Source organism: Ambystoma mexicanum, chromosome 5p (assembly GCF_040938575.1).
Source record: "Ambystoma mexicanum isolate Mex_15411 chromosome 5p, UKY_AmexF1_1, whole genome shotgun sequence".
NCBI classification, from domain to species: Eukaryota; Metazoa; Chordata; class Amphibia; order Caudata; family Ambystomatidae; genus Ambystoma; species Ambystoma mexicanum.
In genome coordinates, this window is record NC_090930.1 from 862,616,110 (window position 1) to 862,638,772 (window position 22,663).

The 22,663-nt window shown below is 45.0% G+C and overlaps 1 protein-coding gene across 2 annotated transcripts in view; it reads left to right on the plus strand.

Annotated features, from left to right (window-relative positions):
* The window catches only part of SUGCT (succinyl-CoA:glutarate-CoA transferase), a 2,028,246-nt gene that overhangs the window by 1,401,163 nt on the left and 604,420 nt on the right, over positions 1-22,663 (plus strand). The window contains exon 10 of one of the 2 annotated variants that reach the window (XM_069613298.1): positions 9,741-10,429. The exons of the other annotated variant lie outside the window; for it this stretch is intronic. Coding sequence (XP_069469399.1) covers positions 9,741-9,755 — 15 coding nt within the window. The 3' untranslated portion in view covers positions 9,756-10,429. Of the gene's footprint in view, positions 1-9,740; positions 10,430-22,663 lie in introns of those variants that run through there. 2 annotated transcript variants of the gene reach the window in all.

Genomic DNA, 22,663 nt, shown 5'->3' on the forward strand with positions numbered 1-22,663 from the left:
TTTTTGGGGCCTGTATTCTGATTTACATTAGTTTTCCAAAAAGTTTGAGGATTGAAATCTTCTGCAAGGTAGGATATACCAGTTCCTTTTTAAAGAGTGAAATATCTTTCTTTACTTTATTTGTCTTTTTTTCAATAGTTAAATTCTTAAACTCTAGAAAAGATTTTTCAATCTGCTCTAATTTTTGTTTGGCTTCTGTGATTAACGCGATTGTCAGAAAAGCCTTCTCCTGTTCCAATAGGGTGTGGGTCTGTACATCAAGGCAGGACAGACCACTGCCTTGGATAGGACACTTTCATCAAAAAATTTCTATTTTACATTAGTGTTTTCAAGTATACTCTGTTTTCATCTTTAGGCTATATTATGTTACCCATCTTTTCTATTAACCCCAATCCAAACCGCAGTGTTCTGACAGCAATAATGCTTGTCCGAAGTGTCACCACTCTCTCAAATCAAAGTCAACATTTCAAAGGTAGAGAAACACACTTGCCTACTGCAACAATGTACCTTTAAGCTTGCAAGGGAGCGAGGAATTATATATGAGACTAGACAGAGGCTATCTAATGTTGAAGGTACGATAGCGAGGATCAACCTATTTAGTTATTGAACCTTCATTGCCAGTTTGACAGCCAGTAATACCGAGCGCATATGGGCACCCGCTGGGAGTCCACAGGCGGTTGATCGAGTCCAGCAGCCCGCATGTATGCTGTTAGTCTTCATGAGACGCATGTTCATACAATAGATCCTAATAGGGGTTCAGATAGACCCCTGACATGCTGCCATCCTTCAAGGCAGTCAGCGAGTACTCATTCGGAATACAGTCAAATACTGGGCACTGTAGAAGAAATACCTGTTTACCATTATGTTGTGTAGAATTTTAACCTTCATGTTTGTAAAAATGTAGTCTTATGGGGTGCCTTTGTATGGTAACCGTATGCGTCCGATTAGGAACTTGTCGAACAGCAGGCCAAAGCAGGCCAAATAACACCATCAAGTCAATTATCTATTTCTGCAAAAGAATGTTTTCTACCCAATTTTTGTAACTTTAAAATTATGAAAGACTGAGCCAGTCAGGCTGGAATTCGAACCTGAGACTTGCCAGGTACACTGATAGGAAAGGTGTACTCGATTAACAATTTCTTTGACGTAGGCGTCTCACTGTTTTCTGCTAGAAGGACCTTTCCAATGTAGGCAGTGGAATATTTTCCAGAAAAAGTTCTCTACGGAGATTTCCAATGTCACAGCCACTACAAACAGCCCAGAATTCACTATTTATTTGAGGATTCATCACACTGCATATATTGCATTTATTTTACAAAATTGTCCAATGTTTGATTTGTTTCGCCCCCGGGAACAAGGAATCCTAGAAAGCAGCCCACTATTTGTTTGTCTTTGGCAACCATAGTTGACAACACAATACATGTTGTTTCCCGCAGGGATTGTCGTCTCCACAGACATCAAATCCTTGTCAACAAATGCCCACACCTTCTTGCAGAGTGACCTTCAGATTTAAAATTAGGGGAAAGGGTTTTTCTAGCTTGTGTGTATTTGCAGCATTTTGCTGCCGTTCCTTCAGTTGACCTACATCTGAACTATACTTAATTGACATGTGTTCACATGCATCTCGCGGTGGAACAGGATACCGGCCAATAAACATGTGGTTCCGTTTGGGATTTCTTGACACAAAGGCTGTGTAAGCATTTCCCATAATGAAAACCAAGTAGGATATTGGTGGTACTGTATTGACCCTTTTTGGTGGAAAGACCCCTCTGGGACGTAACCAACCACAGCAAACCCAAATGGTGTCAAACTGCATGCAGACTAAGACATCAAGTGGAGGGCAGCAGGCCTGCCCTGGGGTTGTTGGGTTGGGCCGCCTCACTGAAAGTGGGGCTCTTTGTGTATTATGAATGCAAGAAGTATGTGCATTGCACAGTTGTGCTGAATGAATGGTCTCAAGCAGTGTTAACATGGAGGGCATTGTGCGTGGAGAGCCGAGAAACAGAATGTTTTGATTTCGGAGGTTGATCTAGGAGCAGGGGTTCTTTTGCTGCGAGGAGTCTACCTCTCTGGAGCTGCTGTGGGTTCATGGCATCAGGGAAAGGCTTTGGGTGTTAGAACACAGTGAATATCCTGGGGTCTAGTGTTGAATTTTGTTGCAGAGGTATTCAAGCGTTGTTCCCTGGGTACACACTTGGACAAGGCAGATGGTCGATGACGGACTCCTGGGACTTTTTAATCATTATGGGCTTGTCTGCCTAGTTCTGAACTACTTGTAGATGAGAGATTTGATGTTTTGGTAAGTCCAATTAAAGTGATTTAGGATATTGGAGAGAATGGAGTTCCCAATTAAGGCTGGGAAAACTGCCCCCCTAGCCAATCTTGCGGGGGACACTGAATCCCATGGACGGTGTTCGGTGGAATTGAGAGATCATGTGAGATTTCCTGCCTGCTCCAAACAGCTCCCAAACTCACACATTGGGGAGGGCGGGGCAGGATCAACTGCAGTGGTCCAAGCCTAACCAATGAATCTTTGCCCAGGAGATTTGATGGGCCTTGGGGAGTTTCAGTGGTGCGATGCAATTCCCAGCTCACTTTCAGTTTTCCTTTCAGGTTTTTGCTAGGCTGGAAGAGAAGGATTGTACAGTACAGGCACCACTGTGAGTGTGGTGATCATGTTTTTCCCTGTGTATTTAATTTTTGTGTTGTTCATACCTATTTGTCCCTACACTTCTTTTTTGTGTGGTTATTATGCCCCCTTTGTCATCTTCCCTTTTTACTCGTCAGTCCCCCCATAATATTTAAGCACAACACCAAAAATGTTCTCCTGATAGTGCTTTTCTTTATGTCGCCGCAAAAAGTTTTAACAAAACAAATCCGTTTTTTCTTTCGGTTTGGCTATCTGTTTGGCCAACTAGACCCTGTTTGGCTTCTTCCATTTGTTTACCATACCTTGCCTTTTAGCCAAAAAAATTTTGTTAAAAAGGTTGCATTTTGTATTCTCACTTGTTTGTGAAACCTAAAAAACCTTTCCATTTATGTGTTAACCAGAGATATCTGACCAGAGAAGAACCAGCGAATCTCTCTGAGAACCCGTTCTAGTTGTCTGTGAGGAAGAGACAGAGGACTCTGCCATATCAGTTTCAAACAGAACAGGGGACATCCCCCATGATATTGCCCACCTTGCCATGGGTTTGGGACTACTTAATCCTGTCTAAGGGAAAGAGTGAAGGACAAACATTGCAAGACGCTTGAAAAGTAGCTTATACCTAGGAAGCCTTGCGCATGGGGGGTCGCAGCACTCAGTCAATAGGTACATGATACAGTGGCATTGTCAGTCTTGACCCATTGCTCTCGTGTCAGCTTCCAGTGACTCCTTTTCCTCAACATCCTCCAGCAGTCGAGATCGGAACTAGGAAGTGCCTGTGGCTTTCTCCCAGTGCACACAACATACGCCAGCACAAACGGCCCTGCCTCCTATGAGCCATTCTAAGCACCACTACCCTTCATGCATACTGTGGTAGAGGAATCCTCCATCAGCAAAGCCTAGTCGCCCACCGCCACGGCTTGTTGGTGATGGTGGTTGCCATGTGGGTGTGGGCTAAAATGGTGGCATGCATGCCCATCTCTCCAGGAAGACATTACATGAAATTGCCTTGGTAAAAGCAGAATGGGAAGAAATGCACCTTGAGAATCCTTCAATGAAATGTGGTCTGACGGATGTTAAAATCGTTCCTATTACTGGCCAGTGTTACCAGCCGAATATGTTTCCCGAATTTCTTTGAAGAACCCCCATCCCCACCTTTGTAAAAAGATCTTTAATTCTTAGCACGTTTTGACAAATGATATTAGTTCCTGTAGTTAGAACTGCAACGTTTGACAAAAAAGCCTTCTCCTTGTTGCTGGGGGAAACCCCCAGAACCTTCTCTAGGCTCTTCTTTAGATCCCACTATATTTTGAACAATGTTATTAGGTGCCTATAACACTTCAAATGCAGGTAAGTTAGCTCACTAGGTTGAGTGCTCGCTGATGCAATCTGTGCAGGTCGCAGGTTCGAATCGCTTTCATCCTTCCAAGGTTGATAAATGAGTATCAACGTTGGGTAGGTGGTAATAATTGTGTGTGAATGTTCTATGTGCAGCCTTTGGCGGATGCGCTATTTAAATAACAAATCATTATGAAATGTCTCTAACTTTTCCAAACTGCGTTTGTCAACAACCACACACAGTCCTATATAGTGACGTTTTAATCCTATACGGTTTTGATTCATACAGCCCATATCAACCTAAAAATGCAACATTTGCAAATACGTTTGTAAAACATGTGTTTGAGGAAAGCCAATAAGACACCCAAATCATTCCACCTGTCGAATATAGTTTAAATCTTACCAAGATGTGGCCAGTGTTACTACACTCATGTACTTAAAAACGCAAAATGCATCTCGCCAGTTCCTAAAAGTTCACACAACTCACCTAATTTTAAAAAGAACCAACTCACATAGACTCGTTTTGCAATTAATGTTAATGACTCTAGATTAAAGTCTATGTATAATATTAGGTGTATTACAATTAAAATGTGTGTTTGCAAGAATGTTGCCAACACCTGAACACTGACGTACTCTTCAAGATCTGGATGTTGCTCATCATTTTGTTTGATACACCAGGATAGCTCGTTGCCCACAAAAGGTTGGGACCCCTCTCTAGACTACGTTGTGTCCCTCTGTCCCAAAGCTATGTTAGTGAAGGACCATTTCTTTGGATTGGAACGACAGGAGCTAAAATGTGAAGGGTTCACAGCGAGAGATGGCTAAGCTCTCACTCGTTTCTTGATTCTAGAATGGAGGTCTCTGATATAAGACACAAGGAGGGCGCTAGTGCACATATTAACAAGGATTATATATTTTCTACTGCACGTGTTACTGCATGGGTTTTTCACGTTTAGCGTATCATTTCCGTTGTTGAGATTGTCCGTCATGGGTACATTGCCTTGTTTAATTACTTAATTGAACACAACTTTATTGTGCTGTGTTACTTTTTCATGAGTCTTTATTAATAAATGCTAGTTGAATGTGTAATCATCTATATCCGTAATTAATAAGTAGCACGCATAACATAGAAGTAAGTAGAATCATGAGTTTCCAGGGATGTGGAGTCTTGGGTGTCGGGACAGTTGGTCCTCTGCGCACCTCCTGTTGGTGGTAGTGGTTATACCTGGGGGACCAACTCCTAGGTTCCCGGTTGAATTGGTGCTTGGTGGGGTGACAAACCTTTGTTAGTTCTGGGCGCTGGCTGGGTTTGTTAGCCCAATTAGAGACATTTGTGCAGTCTAGTAAGAGTCCAGTCCTTTGATCATATATTTTGGTGATTTTGTGCGTTTATTGTTGACAAAACAATTGGTTGATACGCATTTTGGTGACAACAAGAATTAGATATATTATGGTGAGGCAGGTCACTCAAAGGTGATGAAGAGGGGTAGCCGACGCGCGTTTCAACGGAAGTCTTTATCAAGGCATAGATCATAAAGTAGCAACCTCGTGGTTATCTGGCGAGTGAAGGCCCAGGTTAGGGTTCTCGGTGTGGGCTCATTGGCCTGGTCTGTGGCCGGAGTCGGCAGTTCAAGCTGCGTTAGTCAGGAAGAGGCTGCGACAAATGTCTCTAATTGGGCTAACAAACCCAGCCAGCGCCCACAACTAACAAAGGTTTGTCACCCCACCAAGCACATAAGTAGAATCATGACCACACCCAGCTGCGGATTCTCTCCCGAAGGAGCATCTTTCCAAGGGACACTTCTGGAATGGCAAGGTTATCGCACATTCCTTTCTGGTATGACACACTCAGCATCCCACTAGTTCACTGAATACCACACGGTGCTGTAGATTGTAATACCTTTTTGCAGACCAATGCTACAGAACTGCAGGCATACAGACATCGCGAGACACGTTATGTATGGGGCGGCATGTGTCTTCTTTATTTATTTTGTCCTTTGTAGAGCGCTACAGACCCGTAGGTATCAAGGCGCTGGTTACAGAATTTTCTACATTTAGGCATTAGACAGTAGTATAATTGCAGGTAAGTAAGCAGTTGCGGATTGATTTCCTTGTAGGTGCGTTGATTCGAAGTCCACAAGGTTATATATCAAGTGTGAAGAGCCACGTTTTCAAGGCTTTTCTGAAGGTCCAGAATGATGTTTCTGCTCTTAGTTGAAGCGGGAGGGCGTTCCACTACTTTGCAGCCACCCCCGGGAACCTGCAACCTCCTGCTCTCTGTAGTTTAAATTTAGGGAGGGCTAAGAGGTGGGGGTAGGAAGCCCTAGTGCGTCTGCTTTACTAGTAGCAAGGCCTGCCTGTCTATTGCTTCCATTCAAAATGCCTGCGTGTACTAATGAGATTTCTTTTCTTTGGTTCATTGCAAGATATCCCAAGCGAGAATGTTTCTGTTTTTCCAGATCATGCTATTATAAAGCAGTGGGTTCATATTATAAACATATTAGGTGCTAAAAGCCACTGTAAGTGCCATCAGTATACAATCGAACACTGTTTTTTCTAGGCTTCCACCCAAGCCCCTTACCCAATCTACTACCCGCTTCTACTTCACTGAACTCTTTTCAACCTCATCAAGGGGTAGTATACCACGCACCTAGCTCTAATCAGTGCTGTGTCCAGGGGGCGTCCTGGGATGGCATATGCTACCCTGGAATCTGATTGGCCATCCAGGTGCCACCTCATTATCTTAAACTGTGTTCATTAGGTGTGTGTGTGCGCTCGTACTTCATGCCACCCCTGCATAAGTAAATGCCCCCCTTGGGCCACCCCAGTCAAAAGAGTCTGGACAAAACACTAGCTATAATCTATAATGGATATAATGTTATAATTTATAACAAAGAGCATGACTAGCTAGAGAAGGTAATACAAACTTTGCGGGGCCCCCTGCAAGCCATGCTGAGGGCTCTCCCCAACTCTGCAACAAATCACGGGTCACGCCACACTCTGGTCCGGCCTAGATTACCACGCTTGCGCAATACGCAGGAACGTGCTGCTGCAGGGGTACGGCCACACTGCACTAGGAGAAAGATATAAATATGTGTTTTAATGCATTATACCCCACACCTTCTGCGAAACATTGGCTGAAAGCCCAGAGCATTAGCAATTGTTTTGTAGGGTAACACCAATCCACAAAAATCCAATGCAGGCGAGTCACCAACAGTGCACAGGAACATTAATGCTTTAATTAATATAATGCTTTGCTGTTTAAAATACCATGCCACAATGAAGACATGTCCAACTGGCTGCACAATGTACACCAGTCTAGACACATAATAACATATTACATTAAAGCATGCCAGGCCACATTTAGACATACCTAAATGGTTGCACCAAAATGGCAGTCAAAGCAATAACACTTATCATGGTTATTTGATCACAGATGCCCAGGAAAATATACAATGCCACAGTCTAGCAAGGTAATTTCACATAGCAGGACTGCTTTATCAGAGATGCCCAGTTAAAAAAAAATGGTCAAGCCAAACTAAGAAATTACTAGACAAGCTGCACCAAAATGCCTCTCTAGACATTAATACCACATATCATGCCTGCTTAGCCTGGACATGGATGACCAATAGGTTTTATCGCACAATACACATACCACCCTACCACCCCACACATCCCCTCTGCCACCCCCTGCCCGAAACCCCAAAATCAGCTTCTCAGCCCAGAATTACCTCCACGTCCCTTTTCTTTGTCCCAGTGCTTACGTATGAGGCTCCTTGCCTCATAGGTAATTACTGGGATGAGGAAGAGTGGGACTAGGAGTAATGAAGATTACAAGTAACTAAGCCAGGCATGTCCCTCTCCCTCATCCCAGTGCTTATGTATGAGACAAATGCCACTAAGAGTGAGATCCTCCTCATCGGATCACCAGCTCACTCCTTTCCTCTCTCCCTCTGGCCGCCCACTCTGGGCCCTCTTCCTGCTCCTACCTGTTAGGCTAAGAACCTTGGTGTCATCTTCGACTCCACCCGCTCCTTGTCTCCTCACATCTCTGATATCTCTAAGAAGTGAAACTATCAGCTGCACCTCCTCAGAGGTATTCTTCATTTTCTCTCTTTCCCCTAGAAGCTCACTGTCTCCAGATCTCTGGACTACTTCAACAGCCTCTTTCGAAATCTTCCTGCCTCTACTCTCCGACCTCTGCAACTTATCTAGAACAGGACTGCGAGACTTGTCCTTGGCCTCAAGCCCAGGGATCTTATCTCTCCAGCTCTGAAATCTATTCATTGGCTCCCAGTGGTGGAAAGGACCAGGTTCAAGACCCTCTGCATCGTCCACAAGGCTTTCTGGGGCCTGGGACCACACTACCTCCAACTCTCTCTTCATAAACATCTCCCTTCTTGAGCCCTCCACTCATCCACTTCCAACTCTCTGAGGGTCAGTCGGTTTTCCAAGCAGAGAGTTGGGGGCAGATCTTTATCTTCAGATGGGGCCTACCTCTGGAACAGCCTCCCTGCCTCTCTCAAACTTGAGCAGAACCACCTCTGGTTCCAGAAGCAACTCAAGACCTTCATCTTTGCTTTCGCTTTCTCTCGTCCTCTCCCCTGCTGATGTCCCGACTGCTTCACGCACTGGTCACCTGTTTACCCTCTGAACCTGGGCCCAGGCTCTTGAATGTCCAGTTGTACTTCCCACTGCCTCCTGGCTCCCCCAGCACTTCTGGTCTTTTTCTGAAACCCTACAGTCCCGTCTCTCTGAACTTATAAGCCACCCATTGTCTGCACTTTTGGAGGTACCTGCACTGAGCCACTCGCTGGCTGCACTTTTTGAGTCACCTGCACTTCTCTCCCTGCTCCCGGCACTGCTCCCCTTCCACTTCACTGCACTTGCGCAATCTGAATGACACTAGGCCTGGTAAGATTGTTGTTTTGTCCTCCCTCTGTTTCCCCCTCCTTGTCTTGTCACGCCTAGAAACACGTGTGTACAGGTGTGTTATAAATTTCATAAAAATACAAATACAAAAATATGATATCATATCATACTGGGAGGAGGAAGAATATGGCAATGAGTAATGAAGATTACCAATAAGTAACCACGGGATTAAACACAATTAGTGGTGCAACATCATTGAGCTGACTGGGCTTCAGCACCAACCCCACACACACGCAGCCATTTTGGGCTATGTTGACTCGTCCTGGCTGACCTGCAGAGCAGTTGCCGGACAGAACAGGACACAGATGTTAAACGGCTCCTGGGTTTCATTGTTAACAAAGGCCCAGCAATTACTAACGTAAAGATCATTGGAGAGGTATTGATATCTATGGGACTCCGCAGGTGACATATCAATGGCTGGATCTAAACCTACCCTTCTGTGCTGCTTCATATCTGTCTGAGAGGTAGGAGGTGAACCAGTTGAGGACTGATGAGTAGGGATAAAGACTGAAGAGTGAAAAGGACAAATGGGGAGTGAGGCGCAGAAGTGAGGATGTCATAAAATGGATACTATAGCAGAAGGTTCTGTACATCAACTACATCAACATCACCTCTTTTCACCTTGTGATGTGAAGTGCGCATCAAAGAACAAAGGGATCCATGAGAATCTGCTGGCTTATTTGTGTCGTTTGTAATTCATGCAGGCGAATAAAAGCGAGTTCCAGAGCACCATCGTGTCTAGGTTTTCATGAGGCCTTAATCTAAATGCTGACTTCTTAGGCACCTACCGGCATACTGTAAAATCTTTCTTTGCTTTTTTTAGGTGGATCCTGGATAGCCTTATTTGAACCCTCAGCCCTTTCTCACCCTGTTCACCCCATCAACACCTGCACAATATCTCCCACCTTTGCTGCGGTTGTATAGGCTGAATATCTACTTAAGTTTTTGTTTCTCTCTCATGCCACTGACACATTCCTTTCTGGTATACCACACCCTTGCGCTACATGTTCTCATATTTGTGAAACAGCATGTATTCGCCGACATGTGTGAACCTGTGTAGACCAAAGCTCATAAAAGCTGTGGAGGCCTTGTGAGGCCTCATGAGCTCTGGACTGAGAGGGTGCGGGTGGACGTAGAAGCACAGACATTGTTAGCGCACGAGAGCAACCGAGCGGGCGCTCCCTACTGTACTCTGAAGGTGAGGCAGGCATTGATTGAGTTGTAACTTGATTAAATCCATTGCACATAATACTGGTGTAGTGTATTATTGCTCCCGTGGATGATATGAATAATGTTCACACCGCTACATAATTGATGATGAGGAATGAAGAACACAGATACAACATGCAAATTACAACACCATCTAAAGTTTATTAACAGCAACAGGTTGGCCAGTGATACCATGGCAACAGGGGGTGCAGCCTTTTACCACACTCATTGAATCAGAGTGTAAGGAATTGCTATCTAGCAGGATGTAGAAGCCCTGGCTTTGTGTTTTATTAATTAATAAAATGATGCAGGTAATTCCATCTCTGAAAGAGGAATCTGCTCATCAGATTCCCCTTCCAAAAACCATAGTGTGCCCTACTATATCAGTATCCTGGTTTACAGCACCTGCTCTACCAGTGGCAGAGAAGGGTCAGCTGTCACAGTTTCAATCTTGACAGCTGCAGTGACAGCGCAGGGGCTGCAATTAAGATATGCACCCCTGTTCCAAAAACTGCATGGCTCTAAGGATCTTGATTGATGGCACGTTAAACTGTAAAAATAAGTCATATCTGAGTTAGGGTATGGTGGCCAGTATCTCTCATAGTTATGCCAGCCACATTAAATTAAACATGTGTCAGCTTCAGATTCACTGTGGAAGGGTTATGTGAATTCTTTACAGACCAGGCTCCTAACGACCACTGGCAGTACTGCAGCTATTGGGATTGCCTCTCTTTGTTCCTTTGTAAGGGCAGCTAACACCCTTTTCCCAGGGACAGCCACTTCACAGGAAGCTGGCCTGGGAACAGGAATCAAAAGGCCCACCCATTCACTAAGGGCTAGGTCTCACCAGGGTGCTTTATTTCTAAAAGTCTTTGATTCTAATGAGGAAGGAAGGGGCGGAGTTAGTGTAGTCAGGGAGACATATGTACCAGTGAAGGAAGATTCTGTCATCTGGTTTCTATCTGCCCCTTTCTCTCTTTCCTCTCCCCTCAAGTTCCTGAAGTGAAAACCTCTTTGGGTGTGATGTCAGAAGGGCAAAGTCCACTCATTCCAAGCAGGCTAGCTTTAGTCCAATCAACTATAGACCTTTACTGTGAAACCTGATAGTAGGGAGAAGCCTGGTTTGTTATCATTATGGAATCATTGCCCATTATTTGAGAATCATTAGTCATTTAGGGATCCATTTATCCATCATAAATTCGGATTAGTACTGATTAGTAGTGACATGAAGAAGTGACATTAGACTATCCACATTATTCTGCCACATATATGTATGCATTCACAATTTGCTTATAGAATGAGACATGTTATATTTGTAGAGACACATGAAGAGATATGTTGTTATGTATTATGTACACATTGTAGAGACACCACGCATGAGTGTGCACTTAGAATATGCATTGAGACATTAATGATAGCACTTGGGTTTGCAAGAGAGAGTGTTAGGCACTACATTCGAGAATAGAGAAAGCATGAGGCCATTCCATTGAGACACACTGAAGCGCCGCGGAGTGCGGAAAGATGTTATGGTACACTGTGAAAGATTGGAATGCATAAACAGTTTGGTTGATAAGAGGTCACCTTTGCCCTAGGAGAGACACGGAGAAGGAGGCTTTATCAGGCCTTGGGTTGTGCTTCGTAGACAGAGAGAAGGTGGGGGCAGGCAGCACCATGGAGGGAGAAGAGCTTGTGCAGGGAGAGGACTGAGGAGAGAGGGATTTCAATGGAGAAATATGAGGAGATGGTAAGATGGTGTACCGCAGACAGACAGAATATACGGTATAGATATGTGAAAAATGTCAAATTGACCAGAACACGCAGTGATTGAAAAGTACAAGTACATGTATCACAGACATTTAGGCACTGCTCACATTTAGAAATGCTGACAGACAGAAAGAGAGGCATTTTAGCTTAGAGAGAACAAGTGTATCCATGGATATGCATACGTCATTGAACAGAATAATGAGAGGTGAGCCTTTGGGAGTTTCTAGTTGTTGGAGATGGAGTTTTGGATGGAGCTGCTCTCTGAGAGATTGAGAGATCGAGAGACGTTTGGATGACTCTGAGATCGAGAGAGCATTGGGGAAGCATTCTGAGCAGAGCTGATGAGATCTGACAGGGATCTGGCAGAGAGAAGCCTGGCCCTGACTGACTGGCTGGTTGCAGGAATTAGCAGGAGAGGAGAGACAGAGCAAAACAGAGAAAAAGGGGAGTATTGCTGAACAAGACACGTGCATGGGGAATTAGAACAGACACTCACACAGATCTTTGGCTGACATGATAGATGGGGTAATCAGACAGGGTTTGTCTTAGAGAGAGAGTGTGAAGTATGGTGTGGAATGGAGTTGCTATTAGATTGCTTGTATTAGAAGCCTGTATGGCTTATAGTTATTGTATTGCTGCTAGATTTGCACTGCATAAAAGGTGCAAATTCGAGATTTGCATTATAGTAGTGTTTGCATCATGCATTGCTATGTATGAATAAACGTGTTTCTATTGTTGAATCGATTCATGTGTTTTCTTTGTGTCTTATGTTAGTGTGTCCATAGGAGTAATCTAGGAGTAACACAGTGCACAAAGGCCCTGAGTTACAAGAGCAGGGGGTGGGGCATAGTGATCAACACCCCCTAAGAGTTTGTCTAAGATTGACAACATGGTCGCCCACTAGGGGCTAGGCCAAAGGTAGATTTGTTGCACTTTCCCACATTACCTTTAAGAGAAGGGGTCTCGCACCCGGACCTGGACCTGGCTGAGAGAGCAGTCCTTTCTAAAGTCCTCCAGTTATGAGGTGAAGGCAGGTGTTCCAAGCCAGAGGCAAACTCTGTCGCCTAACCATACACAGGGACCACTGGGGGTGAACTCTGCTGGTGTGCCCAGACCTGCATCTCTAGCAGCCACCCTGTTGCCTATGACCTCGCCCTGTTGTCAAACCCCTGAAGGAGATTGGCAGCCTCCCCCGTGTTTTGGAGCCTTAGGAAAAAAAAAACCTTGGTTGTTGAGACCCTATAGTGGGATTCCCATCTCCTGAAAGCACAAACGGCTAAGATCATTGTGTTTTTATTACCAACCTGCTGCAAGCTATAATTGAAATATGTTTGATGCTGAGTGCACCTCAAGGACCTTTTGAAGCTGCCTTTGGCGTTCATTGTTCTCCAAACCGCCATTTGCTGTTCACCAACGGAAGCTTGTTGTTGCCTCAGCTTGAACCAACAAAGTACTTCTGCCTTGCATTTCTCCAGTCTCCATTTGAATTACCAGCTTCTCTATCACCACTGCTTTAAGTCGATTGACCTGACCCTGGTGTTCCCCAAACAGCAACCTCTGATACTCCCCAGCGAGTTGATTTGCCTGCACATACTAGTATCTACTCGACTGTCGTCGAATCTCGACCACTGACCGAACCTGCTGACCGTCTGTTCCGCACGCTAGAGTAGACACTTTGAGACAGCAGCTACCTTCCATTCTACCCTGATTCGATGTCAGCTTGCCGCTGGACCATTGGCACTACCGCATCCTCGAACCAAAGAGAACCCACCTACGATGCTGAGATATTTGCAAAGGTATTATTGACTGGTATCTGCCCCCCTGGTCCATCTGTGGACCCTATACACTGGATAGGTCGTTTTAGTCCTTTTTGCAACCTCAAGAAATACCCTTTTTGAAAATGTTGCCTTTTCTACCCCTGTATCAATACCCAGAGTACTGCATCCTTTCAATCTTTGCATTTTCTGTGCGCTTTCCACAGGGGTGGGTTTTTACAGTGTTTTCTAGTTAGTTATTATTGTGCATGGTGTGTTTGATTAAAGTGTATATATCTTTTATAGAACCTTGAATGGACATTCCTTTGTTTTGGACTGTTATACTTCAGTGTTTGGGTTGCTACTGAACTACATTCAGTCATCCTTGTACTCCTAAGGCACAGAAGTTAGTTCGTCACACTGAGAATGCACTAGAGAGAAAGAAGGTAATGTGTCTGAAGTGGATGCACAAAGGGTATTTGCAAGAATTAATCCAGAACCTAGAGTAAGAGTGGATGATAACGATGTGTAAAAGGAAGCTGTAAGAAGGATAGAAAAATGATTCTCCAAAAAGGGTAAAATTGTACAGCACAGATTACGAGTTTACATGAAGAAGCAAGATATGCCAGAACCTGCAGACTACTACATAATTAGAATGTGGGAAATGGCAGTGATATGTGAGTTTGGGAATGGCACAGAAGACATGTTTAGAGAAACTGTTATAGTTCACAAAAACAACTAAAATTTGCAGGATAAGTTTAATCAAGAGAAGAAAATTACACTTGACAAAGCCACACAGATTGGAAGGAAATATGAGGAATGAGCTTATTGTGTTGCAAATAAAGAGAACATGCTATGATGTGGGACAACCTGGTGGTGAAAAGGAATGTATGTTTGTAAGGAGAAAAGAGCCTGTGAGATGCCACTGATATTACTGTTGCCCAATGTCAGAGAATGCCTAGTTAAGGAAAGAGTGTGGAAATTGTGAAAAAAGTAGCTATTTCGTGAAAGTATGCCAAATGAGCAGCAAAAAGGGGATGTCTGTTGAGATTAGGGAAGACGCATGTGACAAAGTGCCCCCCGAAATAGATCATTTCACAATGTTGGCGGTATGCGCAGGAAAGCACAGAAGAGAGAAACTGCACTGCTTAAACAATGAAAAGAGACAAGAGCAAAGGTTGACTCAGCTCCTCAACTAACCATATTACCTGTGAGTACATACAAACGATTGTGGGACAAAACAATGTCACAGTGATCACGACTAAATAAAACCCAATACGGAATAAATACGTAAAAAAACCTCTAGATGATTATAATACAATATTGATTTATATGTGTGAAAGGTTTCTTTATAATATTATGTGTATCTTTTGTTCTAGTTTGGCACACCGTTTACCTTTATCTTTCCTTTACTCTTTACTCTTTGCTTTATTTTTCTCCTCACTGTTTGTAACTCCGGTTTTTGCTATAGATGTGCTGTACTTAATTAGCCTTTTTATGTTTATATATTCGTCTATTGCATCTCTAGTGCTTAGTCTTATATGCAACTTTATAATTGAATTGGTCTTCCAAAAACATGAAGGACCACATCGACACCCTTGCTCCAGCCCTGGCCGACTCTGCAACAACTCTTTTGCCTCTGGCACCTTCCCCTCCCCCCCTGTAGCACTCTCTTGTGCACCCTCTTCTCAAGAAACCCTCATCCGACACCTCCCTTTCGGCTAACTATCACCTGATCTCTATCACTTTTCCTGGGCAAACTCCTGGAGAAGCTGGCCATCTCCCAGCTTAATCTTCACACTGAATCTGTTGGTTGTCTCCATGGCCATCAGTCTGGCTTTAGAGCAGCCAGAAGCACAGAGCCTGCTCTCCTGAATATCCGTGAAGACCTGCTCTCTAATCTTGATTCTAATCTCCCCCTTATCCACATCCTACTTGATGTCTCCTCAGCCTTTGACATGGTCAACCATGCCATCCTGCTCAAGCAGCTCTGTGATAACCTGGGTATCACTGATCAGGCTCTGGCTGACTTCTTTCTACTCTGACTGACCCTCCCAGGTCCAACTTGGGTCCTTCCTCTCCTCTATCTCTCTCTCCACCTGCGGTGTTCTCCAGGGGTCTAACCTTTCTCTCTGGCTGTTCAACCAATACCTGGCACCTCTTGCCCACCACATTCCGCTCTCTGCCCCAATTTCCAGTGCTATGCGGATGACACCCAGCTCGCCTTAATGCTCCCCTCTGTCGCCTCTTCTCCTTCTATCTTCCCGGATTGTCTGACTGCAAACCAGGAGTGGTGCGCTGCCAATGATCTCTTCCTGAATGCAAGCAAGATGGAGATCGTCCTCATCAGCACACCCGCAATCCTCTTTCACGCCACTCTCTGGCTGGCCTCCCTTGGCCCTCCTCCTGCTCCCACCTCTGAGGCTAAGAACCTCTGGGTTATCTTTGACTCCTCTCTCTCCTTCTCTCCTCATATTTCCGACATCGAACTACCAACTGCACCACCTCAGTGGTATTCCTCCTTTCGTCTCCTTCCCCCAGAAGCTCACTGTATCAAGAGCTCTGGTTCTCTCTCGGCTTAACTACTCTTAACAGCCTCCTTTTAAATCTGCCTGCCTCTACTCTCCGTCATCTGCAACTCATCCAGAACAGGACTGCAAGACTTGTCCTTGGCCTCAAGCCTAGGGATCGTATCTCTACAGCACTGAAATCTCTTCATTGGCTTCCATAGGCCGCAATTATCAAGTTCAAGACCCTTTGCATTGTTCACAAGGCCTACTGGGGTCTGGGACCAAAATATCTTCAGCTTTCTCTTCTGAAGTATCTTCCTACTCGAGCACTCTGCTCCTTCAACTCCTTGAGGGTCAGACACTTTTCCAAGCAGCGAGTTGGGGTCAGATCTCTATCTTCTGCTGGCGCCTGCCTCTGGAACAGCCTCCCTGCCTCTCTGAAACTTGAGTAGAACCATCTCCAGTTCTGGAAGCAGCTCAAGACTTTCCTCTTTGCTTCTGCATTCTCTCTTCTGCTACCTTGCTGATCTCTTGACTTATACTGCACTGGTTATCTGCCTACCCTCTGAACCACTGGCCCAGGTTCCTGCCCTCCCAGATGACACCTGCATTGCCTCCCTGGAAACCCTGCACTTTGGGCTGTATCTGCAACCCTACAACCCACTATACCTGCACTTATCTATCCCCTATTTGTTCTACACTTAACCCTTGCACTGCCACCTGCTGGCGGCACTTCCTGTTTTCAATGTTTGATCCTATGTCTTGCACTTGCTCCTTCTGCCCCTCCCATGGCACTTCTCCCCTTCCCTCTCCCCTGCACTTGCGCGATCTCAATGTCACTGGGGCTACTAAGATCGTTGTCTTGTTCCCCTCCCTCGCCTCGTTGCGCTTGAAACACTTGTGTATAGGCGCGACATAAATGAAATATCATATCATAACATTTTATATATAAATTTAAAAAACAAAAAAACAAAACCCCAAAGCATTTGGAGGTTCCAGTGTCCATCAGCTAGAATTTCTAAAATGTTGTATAGAAATTAAAGGAAGAAAAGCCAGGACAAGAGTTTACTTTTTGGAGAAAGTCCCTGTTGTTTGGAAGTGGGAGGACCTGACCAAATTATAAACAAAGCTAGACTCCAATACAACGGACCAAGTCTTATTAATGGAATGTAAAGATGATGGATTTCTGAAACGCCGTCATCCCAAGATGTTTTCCAATTCCCTGGGGTGCATCAAAGACTACATACATACAAGATATTTATTATTAACTATTGTCGAGCCTAGGAATTTAAATAAAAACATTAAATTGCTTAGAAAATCTATGCAGAGTCATTGGTTCAAATTGATTTAATACCTATTAAATAACTATTCAATAGCATCAAGCAGAGGTGCAGGCACAAAATAGCACACATATTTAAAAGATTCATCCACTTCCACAGGGCTTGAGGAAGGTGATAATGGAGAGAGTACATTCTGGCCCCTAGGGAACCACAATGACGAAGAGGAGAGCGAGGAAGTCACACTAATGTCTTAGAATGGACACTGATATCCATACAGCCCTAATGAACTGTCATGGATGTGCCAATAGGGACCAAAGATGGCAAGGGAGGCAAGCTTCCTTGATAGCCACAAAGATTCTGGGTACTGCATGGGTTAGGATAGGGCTAGATTTTGTTTGCCCATCGAATGTTATGCAATGGGAGCACTGATATGGCATAGTAATAGTAGATTACTTGTCGAAATGGAGACCGGTTTTCTTTGTGCCTGATATCACCACAAAAGCAGTAATTATGATAGTCAAGGTGCTCTTTATGAAAGAAGGCTTGCCCAAAGAGCTAGTAACAGACAACAGCTTCCAGGTCACATCGGCAGAAGTAAAGAGATTCCTACGGCATCATAATATTAAGCAACTTAAGGCAGACTTGATCAACCCCAGGCCAAGGGATTAGTGGAGAGAGCCAACAGTTTTTGCGAAGGGTTCGCTTCGATTTACCACAATGAAACGAATATGGAAGCAATCGCAGCTCATGGTCTGACTCCAAATGCAGTCTCAGGCATATCCCCACTTCACATGATGCGGGAAGAAAGGCTGCACCCACTTTAGTACCTTTGTGGCTGCCCTGGGAAAGGGAAAACACAGAGATAAACATGGAGGGTGTAGTATGGCGAGTCAGAAAGTCCAAGGACAATGTAAGGAAGGCATGGTATCAAAAGTAAGACAGACACAAGTAACCACAGTTCAAGGGTGTTTATTGAACTTACACAACAGTGTGAAAAACACCTATCTAAGCCTATATCTACAGATGGGAGCAAGCTATGACCATCAGATAATAATAATGCAGTCCTAGTGGAGTCATGTCAAAATAAAAGAGCCTATACTAAACAATAAATATTACCAATCCTTACCACTAATTTACAAATAGTGTGGGGTAGTGCTCATGAAAAACAAAAGAAGTGTTCACAAAACTATATGTCAGGATGTTCGAGTCGTTCGCATCCCTTCCCTGCATTTTCAGCTGGGGCAAGGCGGTTCATTCGAGCACAGCACACAGTCTGACTTCTGTGGCATGAAGATACAGTACCATTAACAGCACAGCACAGCACCTTCTGTGTCCAAGTCTCTTTACTTCTTAAAAGTCTCTTGACTCAGAGGGCCTAATGTACAAAAAACAAGATGCAAAGGTTCTTTTCCTTTTATCAGTATTCAATTTGGGTGTTGACCCTTGATCACCCTCAGCCAGGGTCAGATCCCTTTCAAAAACAACAGTTCAACATCGGATTCCACTCTTCCGGACTAAGATCCCTGTATTACAATGTTCAGAGAATATTCTTTCTCGGGTGACTCACGATTCACTCCGGATCCCCCTCAGCCAGGCTCAGATCCCTTTCTTTTACCCAATCAGTCTCCCTCAGCCGGGTCCAGACCAATTCCAGTGTACATTAAACCATCAAAGACTTTCGGATGAATCAGTCTCCCTCAGCCGGGTTCGGACCAATTGCAGTGTACATTAAACCATCAAAGACTTTCAAATGTGCATGGGATTTAGCTTAACCCATTGCAGGACCACTCAAGATTCCTCTTTCTTTCACTTAGCATCAGTTGGATATCTAACAGAGACCTTCGAATGAGCACCGACGTGGCGCTGGACCACTCTGTCTACTGTATCTTTTCTTGGCCTCCCAAAGTTCAGTTACTCCTTTGGTTTCCAATTATATTCACGTCACTCTTCACATACATTTCACACCCTTTTTTCTTTAGATATATTCATACAATGTTGCCGCTTGCAACATTGGTTCAAAACACAGGCTGGTTTGGTATCAGTCTCTCCGACTCACCGGCTGTGCTGTCTTTACTGATGCTGCTTTGTTGTAGGAGCCAAGGACAGTACCCCAGCGGCAATCGCTCCTTCCCGCCTTGGTTATCGACATGGGAGAGCCCGGGGTACCACTGACACACTGTGCAGGTTTGAGCAGCTTTAGTTCCTGTTCTTAGGTTTCTTACTTTCCAAGGTTCACGAAAGTAACAGTCTTTAACCCTTTAAGTGCCATGGATATTTCCCCCCAGTGCCAAGGCCTTTTTTGGTGATTTCGGTATGTGGCCATTCAATGCCTTGTAACTTTTTTGTTACATGAGATATCTCGGCCAAATTTGGCTACTTTTTATCCCCCACATGTAGGCGGTCGTAACGCCACCCGGGAATCCTAGGTTGCTGTAGGGGGAAAAGAGAACATTTTGGTGTTTTTTCAAAAAATGTGAATAAAATTATGTACAAAGAAGCCTGTGGTTTTTTCCTTGTAAAAGCTAGGAACAAATGGTTTGCTGTGCTGAATTCCCCAATTTTGTGCTTTCAAGAACAGGTTGAGTGGAAATGAAAAAAAAATATTTTGATGTGGTTATCAACCGTTTTGTGAGAGCTAGGCGATTTTGGCCATTTTTGCCAATTGGACATGCATGGACGGAATGGAAGAAAAGGGTAGGAAAGCTGAATTGCAGGACAGAAAGGCATACATTTCTGAAAAGTAGACAAAATTCCAAGTTCAGGAAGGGGTGATTTGCGTAGGTCGGCAAAGGACTAGGTAGGGAAAAATGCCATTCATTGGGAGAAAAGTGGGAAAATGACCAAAAAAAAGGTATGTGGTGGACATGGTTGGCTTGGTACGGCAATGGCTTCTATGAATTTTGAGAAAAGCAATGCTCCGCTACATTCCCCCGACTCTTGCAGTTAGGAAAGCACACATTTTTTGTAGTGTTTTACAAAACAAGCAATACCACAAGCCAAACACTGACCCATGGTACACAGGAGTTTTATGCTTACGGCCTGAACAGACGCACTTAGCATGTGTAAATCAGGAAAACCAATGTGGTGAGGAAAGGCAAGCATACATTTTTTGAAAGAGCACAGGCAGACCTATTCAAGGGTAGGTGACTTGTGCAGGTTACAAAAGTGTATGGTGCCTAAAGCAGCGACTACATGTAGAGGGCACATTTGGGAAATGAAAGGGTTGTGTGACAAAGGGCACCAGCAAATGGGTCAAAACCATATGGAAACCACACAAACACAACAAATGTTACACCTTCCTGCGTTCCCACATGCATACCGATGAAAACGGTACCTCACATGTGTGGGTGCATCTACCGGGGCACAAAAGGAAAAGGGTAACCCACTGGTAACCCCAAGCCTTTCGGCACAGCACATTTTGTTCATGTGGGCAAGCTACAGATTTGGGCCTAGGGTGTCGAAGCCAGCAAGGAAATCAGGGAACCCCATGCATTTCCCAAAAGAGGACACCTGTGGGAATGCACAGAGGTCTGACTTGCGTGAAGCGGCCCATAATTTGTTGCCCAGAACCCCAGACAAAGTGAACATTGTGTTTTTCCCCCACCAAATATCAGACTTTGTCAGGGAATGTGGCTAATAAAAACTCGGGAAATGTGCGCAAGGCAGACCTCTGTAGTTTCCCACGGGTGTCCTCTTTTGGGAAATGTATGGGGTTCCCTGTTTTCCTTGCTGGCTTCGATACCCTAGGCCCAAATCTGTAGGTTGCCCACATGAACAAAATGTGCTGTGCCGAAAGGCTTGGAGTTACCAGTGGGTTACCCTTTTCCTTTAGCGCCCCCGGTAGGTGCACCCACATATGTGAGGTACTGTTTTCATCGGGACACGTGTGGAGATGCGAGAACTTAGGCTATGTGTTGTTGGCGGTGTGTTTCGGTGGGTGGACACAGGGAAATGTCTCTTAAATTGGCTGCAAATTAAGACAATTCTCAGACATTTTGCTCTGGCCACCCACCGAAACACACCGCCAACAACACATGGCCTACCTTCCCACGTTCCCACACATGTCCCAATGAAAACGGTACCTCACATGTGTGGGTGCACAAGGAAAAGGGTAACCAACTGGTAACCCCTAGCTTTTCGGCACAGCACATTTTGTTCATGTGGGCAACCTATAGATTTGGATCTAGGGTGTCGAAGCCAGCAAGGAAAACGGGGAACCCCATGCGTTTCTGAAAAGAAGACACCCGTGGGAATCCACAGAGGTCTGACTTATGCAAATCGGCCCAGAATGTATTACCCAGAACCCCTGGCAAAGAACCACATGGGAGAAGGGTGCCCAAGGCCAGGGATATTACCGTCGACTTTGCTGGAGCCCTTGCTGCCCTGCGTTACAGCTTCTCCCCATCAGGGAGTCCCAGCAGTGTGCCAATACCTCCCCGAAGGGAAAAGCTGTAATGCAGCCAGCCACTACTCCAGGACGGTTGAGGTGATGTCCCTGGCCTTGGACATCCATGTACCATGTGGGTGTACCGTCCCCTAAGCACAGCAGCAGCTCCAGGGAGCCCCGACAGGATCCCCATTCCTCCCCGGAGGTGACATCTGTAACATACCACAGCCGGAGGTGGAGCCTGGGCTTGCAGATGCACAACCCACATGGGAGGGATCCGCTCCCATTGTTCTGCTGTCATGGGGGGAAATTTGTGTCCTGCGCCTGCAATTGTGTCCCAGCCCAACAACATATCTGCCCAGGCGGCCCATTGCTACCCACACCACTAACAATCCAGCCCCAGTCTCACCCACCCAACTGACAGTGGGCCCTAACCATAGAATAATAAAAAACAGTACTCACATAACGTTGCAGCTGCTCGCGTAGAAAAAGCTGTAAACAAAACAAAAAAACATGTGTTACCCAAGGTCACACCAGCAAAAACAAATAAATAATTTTCAAACATGCCCCCCACCCCCTTGCAAGCCATCCCTGGTGGTCTACTGAACCTCACCCCCCCCCCCCAGTGAAACTCCATTTGCCCTTTCCTACGGGCAGATATCTGCCTCGAGGCAGGCCTGCATGAGGTACCCCTGCCACCTATTTTGGGTGAGGGGGGAGAGGACCCCCAAAAATTGTGGGACAGGCCCCCCAAGTGGGTGGGGCAGTAAAGTTTAGGCACCCCGGGGCCAGATTGGCACACCAATGTGCCCCTCTGCGCCAAGGAAAGTGTAGTAAACAAA